This window comes from Coregonus lavaretus (assembly GCF_964263955.1).
Source record: "Coregonus lavaretus genome assembly, contig: HAP1_SCAFFOLD_6837, whole genome shotgun sequence".
Lineage (NCBI taxonomy): Eukaryota > Metazoa > Chordata > Actinopteri > Salmoniformes > Salmonidae > Coregonus > Coregonus lavaretus.
Window position 1 is genome coordinate 1 of NW_028167167.1, and position 13531 is coordinate 13531.

General features: G+C 44.4%; 1 protein-coding gene across 1 annotated transcript; it reads left to right on the forward strand.

The window, feature by feature from the left end:
• Positions 1–633: 633 nt before the first annotated feature.
• Positions 634–9508, forward strand: LOC311113807 (protein phosphatase 1 regulatory subunit 12B-like; the record flags this gene model as incomplete). The annotated part of the gene is made up of 8 exons (XM_084189108.1): positions 634–709; positions 1232–1323; positions 2033–2049; positions 2260–2371; positions 2778–2882; positions 8008–8067; positions 8444–8494; positions 9396–9508. The coding sequence occupies 8 exons, from the start codon at positions 634–636 to the stop codon at positions 9480–9482; spliced, it is 600 nt and encodes a 199-aa protein (XP_084045234.1). The 3' UTR covers positions 9483–9508.
• Positions 9509–13531: the final 4023 nt, after the last annotated feature.

Here is a 13531-nt window from a genome sequence, read left to right on the forward strand (position 1 = left end):
CCTGGCTGGGTCTGGTCATGGTGGAATGGTTAGATATTATAGGGGTTATTCCTGACTGGGGTTGGTCATGGTGGAAGGGTTAGATATTATAGGGGTTATTCCTGGCTGGGTTGGTCATGGTGGAAGGGTTAGATATTATAGGGGTTATTCCTGGCTGGGTCTGGTCATGGTGGAAGGGTTAGATATTATAGGGGTTATTCCTGGCTGGGTCAGGTCATGGTGGAAGGGTTAGATATTATAGGGGTTATTCCTGACTGGGTTGGTCATGGTGGAAGGGTTAGATATTATAGGGGTTATTCCTGACTGGGTTGGTCATGGTGGAAGGGTTAGATATTATAGGGGTTATTCATGGCTGGGTCTGGTCATGGTGGAAGGGTTAGATTTTATAGGGGTTATTCCTGGCTGGTTGGTCACGGTGGAAGGGTTAGATATTATAGGGGTTATTCCTGACTGGGTTGGTCATGGTGGAAGGGTTAGATATTATAGGGGTTATTCCTGGCTGGGTCTGGTCATGGTGGAAGGGTTAGATTTTATAGGGGTTATTCCTGGCTGGGTTGGTCATGGTGGAAGGGTTAGATATTATAGGGGTTATTCCTGGCTGGGTCTGGTCATGGTGGAAGGCTTCATTGAGGCATGTTAGACTCAGAGCAGGCCCTCTCCATCACAGCCCAGCCTCTCCCAGTGCCAGATCCAAGCAGAGCTTCAGGAGGTAAGCCTTGTTAATGAAAACTTACAATGGTTCCAAACACAAAGACAGACTCTTTAATAAGAGAGAGCTGACAGTGTTGACACAGACGGAGAGAGAACATCCTGAGTGCTTGTTGATGTCTGACGGGAACCATTCCTGAATGTTTATACATGAACCCTCCTCTAGAGCCCCTTGAACGATTCAGGTTAATTTATATCCGTCCCCATAGAGCCTTACTTGGTGTGTAATGTCTAAACACTGCAGTGAGTCCTTATGTCTGTGTGTATGACCTTAAGTCTGTTTTCCAGACTTCAATTCAAGTCTCTTTTATTCTTGAGAGCAATAATAGGCAAGTGCGCAAAAAAAACAAGAAAACATTTATATAATCGTACATTGTTAACTAAATCAATTGACGTCATTTCTGGATATCACAATGTTAAACAATGTTTTAATGCCTTCACTCTTGCTCACTGTTGCATACCGTGGCGTAAAAGCATAAATGTTTGGCTTTGAGGACTGAACGCTTGTAATTGCCTGACAAAGTGCTTGTCCGTCGTGGTTCCCTGGTCACATGGAAAAGCAGCATGGGCTTGGAAATGGAAGCAGGCTGTCCACTGCAGCCTGAGAACACAAAGGTCAGGGGCTGACTCAAATACTGTCAGTGAATCACTGAGGATATTTTCTAGCGGGAATGATTATGTCTACAGTGGAACACGTCTCCTATTCCATTCTATAGTATTGTATTGTATTGAATCTTGCAATGTATCAGGAATAACCTTTTCAACTCTTCTACTGAAATAAATCCTCAAGGCAAGTGACTCAAGTGACAAATGACTCGAACATTAATGCCATTGCCAACATTTTTGTGGGAGTGTCTCTTTAAAAACAGACTCGTATCCCCTGCCTCCAACCCTTCAGCATGCAATAACCATTAAGATTCCCAAGCTGCTGCCATAGTTATTACCTTTTTTGGATGTGTTTAGTTTTATCTCTGGGTCTCAGTTTGTACATGTGACTGTTTCCACTGTCCTTCTCTAACTTGGCGTGAGTGTCGAGTTTCATCCCAAGATGCTCTCTGCTGATAGGTACATGCTTGGCTGCAGGACAGTGTGAAGGTTTAAGTATTCTCTGAGAGTTCATAACTATGGCCAGGGGGCTTTCCTAGCCATGTGAGCTGAAAATGAAAAATAGAATTACAGCACAGAATCCTTATGCATACAGGACACAAAATCATTTACAAAGCTCTGCTGTCAGAAGACATTACCCCATAGTGTTGCAGATCATCCAAAACGACCGATGTTCTATGCATTTTGTAAGTGACATATCTTCTTTGTTTGTTTTCAGCATGAAAGAGTGTCCAGGTAAGCTTTAAACTCAATTCACTTCATCAAAAGACACAGGAGGGCTTACGATTTTCACTATCAGGCATTGAAACATATCCTAACAGCCATTGGTCACTCAGGCCTCCATTGCAGCTGATTGTTATTACATTTAGGGTCAAAGGTACATTGATGATTAAGCTCTGACACAGTGCAGTAGTTTTAGGTTCAGCTGTGCTATCTTACCCTCAGACTGGACTCGTCTGGTGCTTACGACCGAGAGGCCTATGACGCTCGCAGGGAAAACAGAATGGCCGCGCGAAAAAAAGCTGAGGAAGAGGCAGGATGCACTGACTATAAGAAGGTAACCTGTAATGCAAAATTAACTAACAGTTTCTTAAAGCTAGAAAAATTGGCGTAGGTAGCTAATGATCTGTTGTGAATCTGTTATGTCATGATAATGACAGTGTTATGTAGCCCTTATGACTGTGGGTTCAAGTACAGTGGAACCCAAAATCCCCACTGCTGGTATTTTTTTTAAAAATATATTCACTTGGTATTTCACTGCACTGTTGAGAGGTAGCTCGCAAGTAAGCATTTCATTTCACTGTGTACACCCTGCTGTATTCTGTGTATATGACAAATAAACTTGGATTTGAATTGTAGATCAGGCTACATAAAAACACAACTGGTTGATTACTTAAGTCAAATTATGTGGCATGTTATGATGTTCTGGGTCTGTGTTTGCTGTGGGATCCTGTGTATCGCAGATGTACGAGGAGGCCTTGTCTACCAATGAGAGACTCAAGTCCCGGCTGCAGGGCAGCAAACAGGAGCTGGTGTTGGTGCAGACTCAGCTGGAGAGAGTCACACAGGTAATTATCCACCACACAAAATAGTTTCCCAACAAAATCTCATCATAAAAAATAAAATAAAAAATAGTTCCTCAACCAGTGCTTGGCTTGGACAGGAGCTCACCAGAGCTGTTTACCGGCACCTCAAATGTTCTACTGCTTGAGCTCCTGTTCCTCTTATAGAATATTAGCTCAAAAGTATTGTGGAGCTCCTGCACCTAAATCTAAGCAGCACCGGCACTCAAAATGAGTACCGGAACTTATTTCAGTCCAAGTCAAGCACTGTGCCCAACAAACCATTATCCTAAACATCAAATAAAACTAAAGTCAGATGAAGGGATCAATGAAGAAGTACAGTGCATTCGGAAAGTTTTCAGACTCATTGACTTTTTCCAAATTTTGTTACGGTACAGCCTTACTCTAAAATTGAGTAAAAACACATTTTTCCTCATCAATCTACGCACAATATCCCATAATGACAAAGCGAAAACAGGTTTTTAGATTGCAAATGTATTAAATATAAAAAACAGAAATACCTTATTTACATAAGTATTAAGACTCTTTGCTATAAGACTCGAAATGTAGCTCATGTGCATCCTGTTTCCATTGATCATCCTTGAGATGTTTCTACAACTTTGATTGGAGTCCACCTGTGGTAAATTCAATTGATTGGACATGATTTGGAAAGGCACACACCTGTCTAAGGTCCCACAGTTGACAGTGCATGTCAGAGCAAAAACCAAGCCATGAGGTCGAATGAATTGTCCATAGAGCTCTGAGACAGGATTGTGTCGAGGCACAGATCTGGGGAAGGGTACCAAAACATTTCTGCAGCATTGAAGGTCCTGTCATGAGAATTTTGTTATCTCAATGGTTGAAGTCAACTACTTCTTAAATCTTTGAATAATTCCCAGAGGTGTAAATCTCTAGTTTAAATAAATTAAACAAAGACCCCTTTCTGCAATGGTCAGCCTTTATTCATGAGAGCGCTCTGCCACAAAATGGACGTACAATATTTCTATACACACACGTCAGAGGAAAAATCCCACCCCGCTTTAGGCAGGCTGTATTTTTCCTCTGTACACATCTTGTAAACTCACCTGGGTTTAGCTCATGTGGTTATCCTCTGCTTTCCTGATCATCAGGTCACACATACACACACATGTTCTTATCATAGTCTACTCCTTGCTCGGGCAGGCTGCATTTTCTCTCTACTCCCATTGTCACGCGACGTGTATGCGGTCAGCGAAGTCAAACGCAGGACACAGAGCGGCTGGCAACGTACTTTTACTGAACACAGTAAATATAGTACAAAAACAACAAACCTCCAAACAGGAAGGAAAACACAATAACCCGTACACCAAAGCAACTGCCGGAATGACAAAGAACAATCACACACAATAACCAATGAGAGACAGGGGGTAATATAGGGAATACAATACAACATAATGGGAAACAGGTGTAAACAATAAAGACCAAACAAGACAAACACCGAAACATCGATCGGCAGTAGCTAGTACTCCGGGGACGACGAACGCCGAAGCCTGCCCGAGCAAGGAGGAGGAGCAGCCTCGGCTGAATCCGTGACAGTACCCCCCCCTTGACGCGCGGCCCCAGCCGTGCGCCGACCCCGGCCAGGAGGACGCAGAGCAGGGCGAGTCGGATGACTCCAGTGGAAATCCTCTACAGGGAGGGATCTAGGATGTCCCTCCTAGGGACCCAGCACCGTTCCTCCGGACCGTACCCCTCTCACTCCATGAGATACTACAGACCCCCCATCCGACGCCTCAAATCCAAGATGGAACGGACTGAGTACGCCGGAGCCCCCTCGATGTCTAGTGGGGGCGGAGGAGCCTCTCGTACCTCATTCTCCTGGAGTGGACCAGCTACCACCGGCCTGAGGAGAGACACATGGAACGAGGGGTTAATGCGGTAATTAATGGGCAGTTGTAACCTATAACATACCTTGTTCAATCTCCTCAGGATATTAAATGGCCCCACAAACCGCCGACCCAGCTTCCGGCAGGGCAGGCGAAGGGGCAGGTTTCGGGTCAAGAGCCAGACCCGATCTCCCGGTGCATACACCGGAGCCTCACTGCGGTGGCGATCGGCGCTCACCATTTGCCGCCTGATAGCCCGCTGCAGATGGACATGCCCAGCGTTCCATGTTTCTTCCGAGCGCCGAAACCACTCATCCACCGCAGGGGCTTCGATCTGGCTCTGATGCCAGGGTGCCAGGACCGGCTGATAACCCAGCACACACTGAAAAGGCGTAAGATTAGTGGAGGAGTGGCGGAGTGAGTTTTGGGCTATCTCTGCCCAGGGGATATACCCTGACCACTTCTCCTGCCGGTCCTGGCAATAGGACCTCAGAAACCTACCCACATCCTGGTTCACTCTCTCCACCTGCCCATTACTTACCAGGATGACCAGAGGAGGGTGACGTGTGAGCACAATATGTCAGTCGATCACGAACCTCGAGCGGCACGTACTTCCGTCCCTCTGGACACTGTGGGGGAGTAGGGTCGGCACGTAACGCCCACTCGATGTCCGCATCGACCTCCCACACCACCGGTGCCACCAGACAAGACTCCGGAAGTATGGGAGTGGGCTCAATGGACCTCTCCTCTGTGTCATATCGTCGGGACAGGGCGTCTGCCTTAGCATTCTGTGACCCTGGTCTATAGGTGAGCTTAAATACAAATCAGGTAAGAAACATGGCCCACCTAGCCTGGCGAGGGTTCAGTCTCCTCGCTGCCCGGATGTACTCCAGGTTACGATGGTCAGTCAGAATGAGAAAAGGGTGTTTAGCCCCCTCAAGCCAATGCCTCCACACCTTCAGGGCTTGAACCACTGCCAGCAGCTCCCTGTCCCCCACGTCATAATTGCGCTCCGCCGGACTGAGCTTCTTAGAATAGAAAGCACAGGGGCAGAGTTTTGGTGGCGTACCCGAGCGCTGAGACAGTATAGCACCGATCCCCGCCTCGGACGCATCCACCTCAACTTGGAACGCCAAAGAGGGATCCGGATGTGCCAGCACCGGAGCCGAGGTGAACAGGTCCTTCAGATGTCTAAATGCCCTGTCCGCCTCAGCCGACCACTGCAGACACACCGGGCCCCCTTTAGCAGGGAGGTGATGGGAGCTGCTACCTGTCGGCTCGTGTAGCGGAGTATATTAGAACGTCATAAATATACACCATCAAAGCGAAGTCAAACACAGGACACAGAGCGGCTGGTAACGTACTTTTACTGAACACAGTAAATATAGTGCAAAAACCAAAAACCTCCAAACAGGGAGGAAAACACAATAACCCGTACACCAAAGCAACTGCCGGAATGACAAATAACAATCACACACAATAACCAATGAGACACAGGGGGTAATATAGGGAATACAATCCATCATAATGGGAAACAGGTGTAAACGATAAAGACCAAACAAGACAAACACCGAAACATCGATCGGCAGTAGCTAGTACTCCGGGGACGACGAACGCCGAAGCCTGCCCGAGCAAGGAGGAGGAGCAGCCTCGGCTGAATCCGTGACACCCATACATAGTTATCGCTCACAATATTCTGACTGCCTCATTGTACTTCTAACTAAGCTACACACATTATCAGATTATGGTCTTATGATTCTAACACATTTCACACAGTTTCGGGGTGTAATAATTAGTCATTAATAATTAGTCATTACCAAATTCTTCTATCAGGTCCCCAAGAACCCAGTAGCCTCCATCATTCTTAAAGAGCTGGCCGCCCGGCCAAACTGAGCAATCGGGGTAGAAGGGCCTTGGTCAGGGAGGTGACCAAGAACCCGATGGTCACTCTGACAGAGCTCTAGAGTTCCTCTGTGGAGATGGGAGAACCTTCCAGAAGGACAACCATCTCTGAAGCACTCCACCAATTAGGCATTTACGGTAGAGTGGCCAGACGGAAGCCACTTCTCAGTAAAAGGCACATGACAGCCCGCTTGGAGTTTGCCAAAATGCACCTAAAGACTCTCAGACCATGAGAAACAAGATTCTCTAGTCTGATAAAACCAAGACTGAACTCTTTGGCCTGAATGCCAAGCGTCACATCTGGAGGAAACCTGGCACCATCCCTTCGGTGAAGCATGGTGGTGGCAGCATCATGCTGTGGGGATGTTTTTCAGCGGCAGGGACTGGGAGACTAGTCAGGATTGAGGCGAAGATGAACAGAGCAAAGTACAGAGAAATCTTTGATGAGGACCTGCTCCAGAGCATTCAGGACCTCAGACTGGGGCGAAGGTTCACCTTCCAACAGGACAACAACCCTAAGCATACAGCCAAGACAACTCAGGATTGGCTTCGGGACAAGTATCTGAATGTCCTTGAGTGGCCCAGCCAGAGCCCGGACTTGAACCCGATCTAACATCTCTGAAGAGTCCTGAAAATAGCTGTGCAGCGACGCTCCCCATCCAACTTGACAGAGCTTGAGAGGATCTGCAGAGAAGAATGGGAGAAACTCCCCAAATACAGCTGTTCCAAACTTGTAGCGTCATACCCAAGAAGACTCGAGGCTGTAATCGCTGCCAAATGTGCTTTAACAAAGTACTTAGTAAAGGGTCTGAATACTTACGTAAATGTAATATTTCAATTTTTTTTATTTTGAATACATTTGCAAACATTTCTAAAAACCAGTTTTTGCTTTGTCATTATGGGGTATTTTGTGTAGATTGATGAAGGGGGAAAACAATTTAATCAATTTTAGAATAAGACTGTAACTTAACAAAATGTGGAAAAAGTCATGGGGTCTGAATACTTTCCTAATGCACTGTATACTATATGTATGTTTGTGCCTTTTTATTACTTATCATGGTTTCAACTTACAGTTCTTGTCAAATACATGGTGGAATAACACTTCCATATCCTACTGCATGGACCACTGCCCAATAGAATCAGGAAAGATGCAGGAGTGAGAAAAATGTGACAGATTATGCAAGGAAGATGCATTGGCTGATTCCAGGAGGTAAATGCTTGGGAGGTGGTATTTGTGAAGTACAGTAGTATGCATGTGAGGTGACCATGGTTGTGACCAAGGTACATATAAGAAATGTCTGCCATCTTCAGGGATTGTGCTGTTCTCATTGTCCCGATTTTAACCATGGACTTGTGCATTGCAGAGAAAGATCACAATGACTGAAAGGTCCAATGAGAGGTCCATGCTTGAGACAGAAAAACGGGTGAGCTCCATATGTCACTGGATGTTTGCTTATGCACTTTTAACTTCTGTCTTGGCCTGGTACTGCATGTCTATTCAATATATGTTATATTAATAGCTCATAGGTCAAGTCATGGTCAGGCTGGTAGCCCCATCATGTTCAGTCTCACTGAGACATGTCTCCTCTCCTCTCTGGTAGCCCCATCATGTTCAGTCTCACTGAGACATGTCTCCTCTCCTCTCTGGTAGCCCCATCATGTTTAGTCTCACTGAGACATGTCTCCTCTCCTCTCTGGTAGCCCCATCATGTTTAGTCTCACTGAGACATGTCTCCTCTCCTCTCTGGTAGCCCCATCATGTTTAGTCTCACTGAGACATGTCTCCTCTCCTCTCTGTAGGAAACACGTGTCCTACAGAAGAAGATATCAGACATGGAAGATGAAGTGAAGGTATCTGTCCAGTTGCAATAATGGTGAATTTACTGAATTGATACTGAGAGATGTTCAATGTCTGACCAATTCAGGGCCGTTTTCTTGTGGCTTATTGCCAGTTCTTGTACCAATTGAGAACATATCCAATAGACTAAACTGAGCCACAGCAGAGACAGAACATATTGCCAAAACACAGTCTCCGCAGGAGGCCTAGCCATCACAAAGCTGCCCTGCAGACAGACAGACAGAGTAAGTTGCTGAACAAGGAATATCACTCTGGGACGTGCCCTGGTACTGTAGTGTTAGTCCGTCTCAAACGACACCCTGTTCCCTTTATAATGCACTGCTTTCTGGTCAAATGTGCCAGTTGCGATGCAGCCTGAGTCTCAAGTGAGCGGTGACTAAGCATAAATGGTATGTGGTGTGGTATTCTAAGCTGACATCATTATGTCATCATTGTGCGCCGTTGGCTGTGGAATGTGTGAGGTCTCTGATTGATATTCATCGAGTGAGTACGCCGTTGGTATTTGTCCGCATTAACTACTGCCACATTCGTCTGCTGTGTTCCATACAGTAGGGTACAGACAACAACCTTTTGTTATCTCTGAATGAGAGCTCTCAATAAAGATGGAACACTGAACTGAAAATAGAAACATTTTGTGGGAGAACGTTAAATGTTCAGTTAACTCAGAGGAGAGGTTGGTGATGAGTGTCATTGTCATTTGTCCTGTGAATCAAACCTAACCTTAACCACAACTATAACCATAACCCCAAGCATAACCGCAACCCGAACCATAACCCCAACCATAACCCCAACCCCAACCATAACCCCAACTCCAACCCCAACCATAACCATAACCCCAACCATAACACCAACCATAACCCTCTCTGTCTGCTTGTTGTCTGCTGTCCTCCACAGGTCCAGACAGAGCTGAAGAATGAGAACCAGAGACTGAAGGATGAGAACGGAGCCTTAATCCGGGTCATCAGTAAACTGTCTAAGTGAGAGGAGGAGTAGGAGGAAGAGAGGAGTGGATGATGCATCTTTATTTCCCATGTTTACCCCCACCACCCCCACCCCCCCCACCACACCAACACCACCACCACCCCCACCAACACCAACACCACCAACACCACCCCCACTCCCTCCACCCCCACCAATACCAACAACAACCCCAACACCCCCACCAACACCACCTTCCCAAGTTCTCTCACGTCACCCCGCTCCTCCGCACACTACACTGGCTTCCAGTTGAAGCTCGCATCTGCTACAAGACCATGGTGCTTGCCTACGGAGCTGTGAGGGGAACGGCACCTCCGTACCTTCAGGCTCTGATCAGTCCCTACACCCAAACGAGGGCATTGCGTTCATCCACCTCTGGCCTGCTGGCTCCCCTACCTCTGCAGAAGCACAGTTCCCGCTCAGCCCAGTCAAAACTGTTCGCTGCTCTGGCACCCCAATGGTGGAACAAGCTCCCTCACGACGCCAGGACAGCGGAGTCACTCACCACCTTCCGGAGACATTTGAAACCCCACCTCTTTAAGGAACACCTGGGATAGGATAAAGTAATCCTTCTAACCCCCCCCTTACCCCACCCAAAAAAAAAATAATAAAAAAAAATAAATAAATTGTAAAGTGGTTATCCCACTGGCTATAAGGTGAATGCACCAATTTGTAAGTCGCTCTAGATAAGAGCGTCTGCTAAATGACGTAAATGTAAATGTAAATGTACCCACACCAACACCAACACCACCCACACCAACAACAACACCACGCCCACCACCCCCTCACCAACACCAACACCACCCCCAACAATACCAACACCACCCCCACCCACACCAACAACAACACCGATAGTCTTCACACGCAGTTTGCATATTTGCACATTTTTTTAATGTATTTATGGATTGCTATAATGCATAATAATATCATCACAGCACATAATAATACCGTATGAATGTCTGCAAAGGTTTAATCTATAAACTGGTGTAACAGTTTATGTTTTGTATCACTATGTTACATTTGAAATGTTTTTTACTACATCACATGAACAGTCTCCTACCCCTTGTATAAGTTATTTATAAAGATGTTCTATGCTGCAATCCAACGCAATCTCTTGTATTCAGTGTCATCAACTGGTCATGTGTGGTAATGCATCTTACTGCAGAGGCCTACAGTATATACTGTAACATGAATGAGAATCAGGATTGGTACACATTTGTAAGCGTTATAGATTATATAGATTGTTATACGTATAGTTTAAATGAAGTAGTGAACTTGAAAAAGTACTTGAAAAAATACATTGTTTACAAACCACGCAAGAGAAGCATACTTAAAATACCTTTATTTCCTACGATTACTATGGTAACGTATACTGTAGATACGTCTGTGGAGACTCAATGTTTAGGTTCCCTTGAGATTCTTAATATCACATTGACTGATATATGAATAAAAGAGCTGGAGGAGTTGGAGTCTTTTTGCTGGACAACAACATGTTCCTTGGTAGGGAAATACATCATGCAATCCACACAACTACTGACACACATACACACACCTCTACAACGAGACAAAAAACTATAATCAAGTTCAAACATTTCCCTTGTCCATGTTGTTGAGTAGTATAGAAAGGAGTGAGGAGAGGAGAGGAGGGATTATGGAGGAGGGGAGGAGGGAGTGAGAAGAGGAGGGATTATGGAGGAGGAGAGGAGGGAGTGAGTAGGAGGAGAGGAGGGAGTGAGTAGGAGGAGTGGAGGGAGTGAGTAGGAGGAGTGGAGGGAGTGAGGAGGAGAGGCAGAGGGGAACAGTTCTTTGGAATTCTTGTAGTATGGTGGCAATGTAGGATCAAAACGCTATGCATAAAGAGGAACCGTTTTTCTTTTTCAAGCAGCAAGGTGGGCAGTATTGCATTGCGAATGTAGTTCTGCGCTGTTTGGGTCCGCCCCGTGCTCAAAACAGTTCCATAGACCAGGAAGACTGAGATCTTGTTGCCTGCATTACAGCAATTTGACCCACTCAGTTTCTGTTGTTCACAGAGGAAACTTTAGAAGAACACAGACGCTATTGGTCTTATTGTAAATTGGAAACATTTAAAGCAGAATGATAAGTTGCTGCTCGACACAAGAAACACAAGTGACACACGACCAATCTATGAAACGATCATGAACCAATCCAAGTATACTCAATAGGAGGGATCGGGAAAACAAGTCAGGGAGTAACAGTATTCATTTATCACCACAATTATACTCATATTCGGAGTAATAATTGCCATACTGGAATAGAGGTTATACTGAATGGTTCGTACAAATCAGATCTATAGGCCTATTTGCAGTCGGAGTATTGAGAGCATAAGTGCTGTGACATGGGAAAACTAGCTAACGTAATATTGCAATCGACTGACATGCTGTCACTATTTTGCTGCTATAGGCTCTTTACGCTAACATTTAAAAAACAAACATTGTTTTGCATTCCATGTACAAATTCTACGAATGACTGAATGTTCATTTAAACTCTTTCGAACATAAGTATGTATATGATCATCACAAAAAGCCAAGCAGTCATATCATTTCATAAATACAGAGGCATGTACATCTTACAATATCAACTTAAAGTCATGCCAATAATGTTGCTAAACATTAGCACTATCATACTATTAAGTACATATTTATATAAGCAAAGCATGCATTATATAATGTGAGGTGAAATTCCAACAGAGCTGATTCTGGTGACGACAGATGAACAAAAATAATATAGTTAACATTTTAATATCCATATTCAGTAGATCATTTATAACCTGTTCTATCACAGGAAAGTGAGCAAGTCTGAATCAGCTGCTCTGTTAATATCTCTATAAGGTTTTTAAATGAGTAGTAATATGCCTTTGCTCAGAGTATAGAAACTTAAGAGGTGTTTTTAGGCTTAGTTACTAACCTCACAGATGAGCTCTAATGTGCTCAAGTTTTATGGCTTTACTTCTTATGTTAATCAACATACAAAAAAAATACATGTTTAACTGTTATGTTAAGCAACGACGCCAGTGAATGACAGCAAGCAGAGGACGTCTCAGGGTACACATATGGAGAGAGCTATTGAAAGGGGGCTACAAGTCCATGCTTTGGCTCCTATACAGCGAGCTATGTCTGATAACATGAACCTGGGACTAAACAGTCTAACGTTAAGTACGGTCTAGTACTTGGATTTACATTTGTGTAATACCATAATCTGACTTAGTAGTGGGACACAACAGATACAAATTATTTTTTGATAAGGTGGTGACTACCACCTATGGCAGGATACATGAAGGAAACACTTACGGTACTCATAATTAGAAAAGCAATGGAGCTTGTAAATGTTCTCCTTTTTGCAATAAATACACAATAAATCCTGGCCATCAAAGACCATGCACACATACGAGTGAAAGCAGGAAATGTAAGTAATATTGCATTTTGACTTGTAGCCCCAGCATATAATAATATATTTAGGGTTGTCCACAGTAGACGGATAGAAAGGGTAGTAGAATGAACAAATACTAAAAACAAGCATGCAGCATTATGGTATGCTAAATGAATATCCACACCAAAAAAAAAATACAAAAAATAAGCAACACTGTTGAATTTCAGGCAAGAATATAGCCTGTAAAACAACATATACTATGCAGACATACATTCAGTCCCATTATACCCTTAAGGGAAAATACATCAAATGTGCAGTCAGTGCATATTTTCTCTCCATTTTATTATCCAAATGACATTAGACACAAACGCACATACACACTAATTCTGGTTCCTCTTTAAAACATGCTGCTATTTACAACATTTCAAAGACACACGCTGTATTAACACATTTGCTCAATGTATAATGTTTACAGCAGGACAAGAGGGAGGGGGCCAAAACTACATATCAATGGACTTATTAGTATGCCAACGTTCACCCTCTTTTCAGTTTGATCACCTTATATACCATGGCCTCCTGGACATCAAAATCACAGGATGTCTGAACGAACAACGCCCTTGGGAAAAACAGGTTTGAATAAACAGCGGACAATACCACAATGTTTC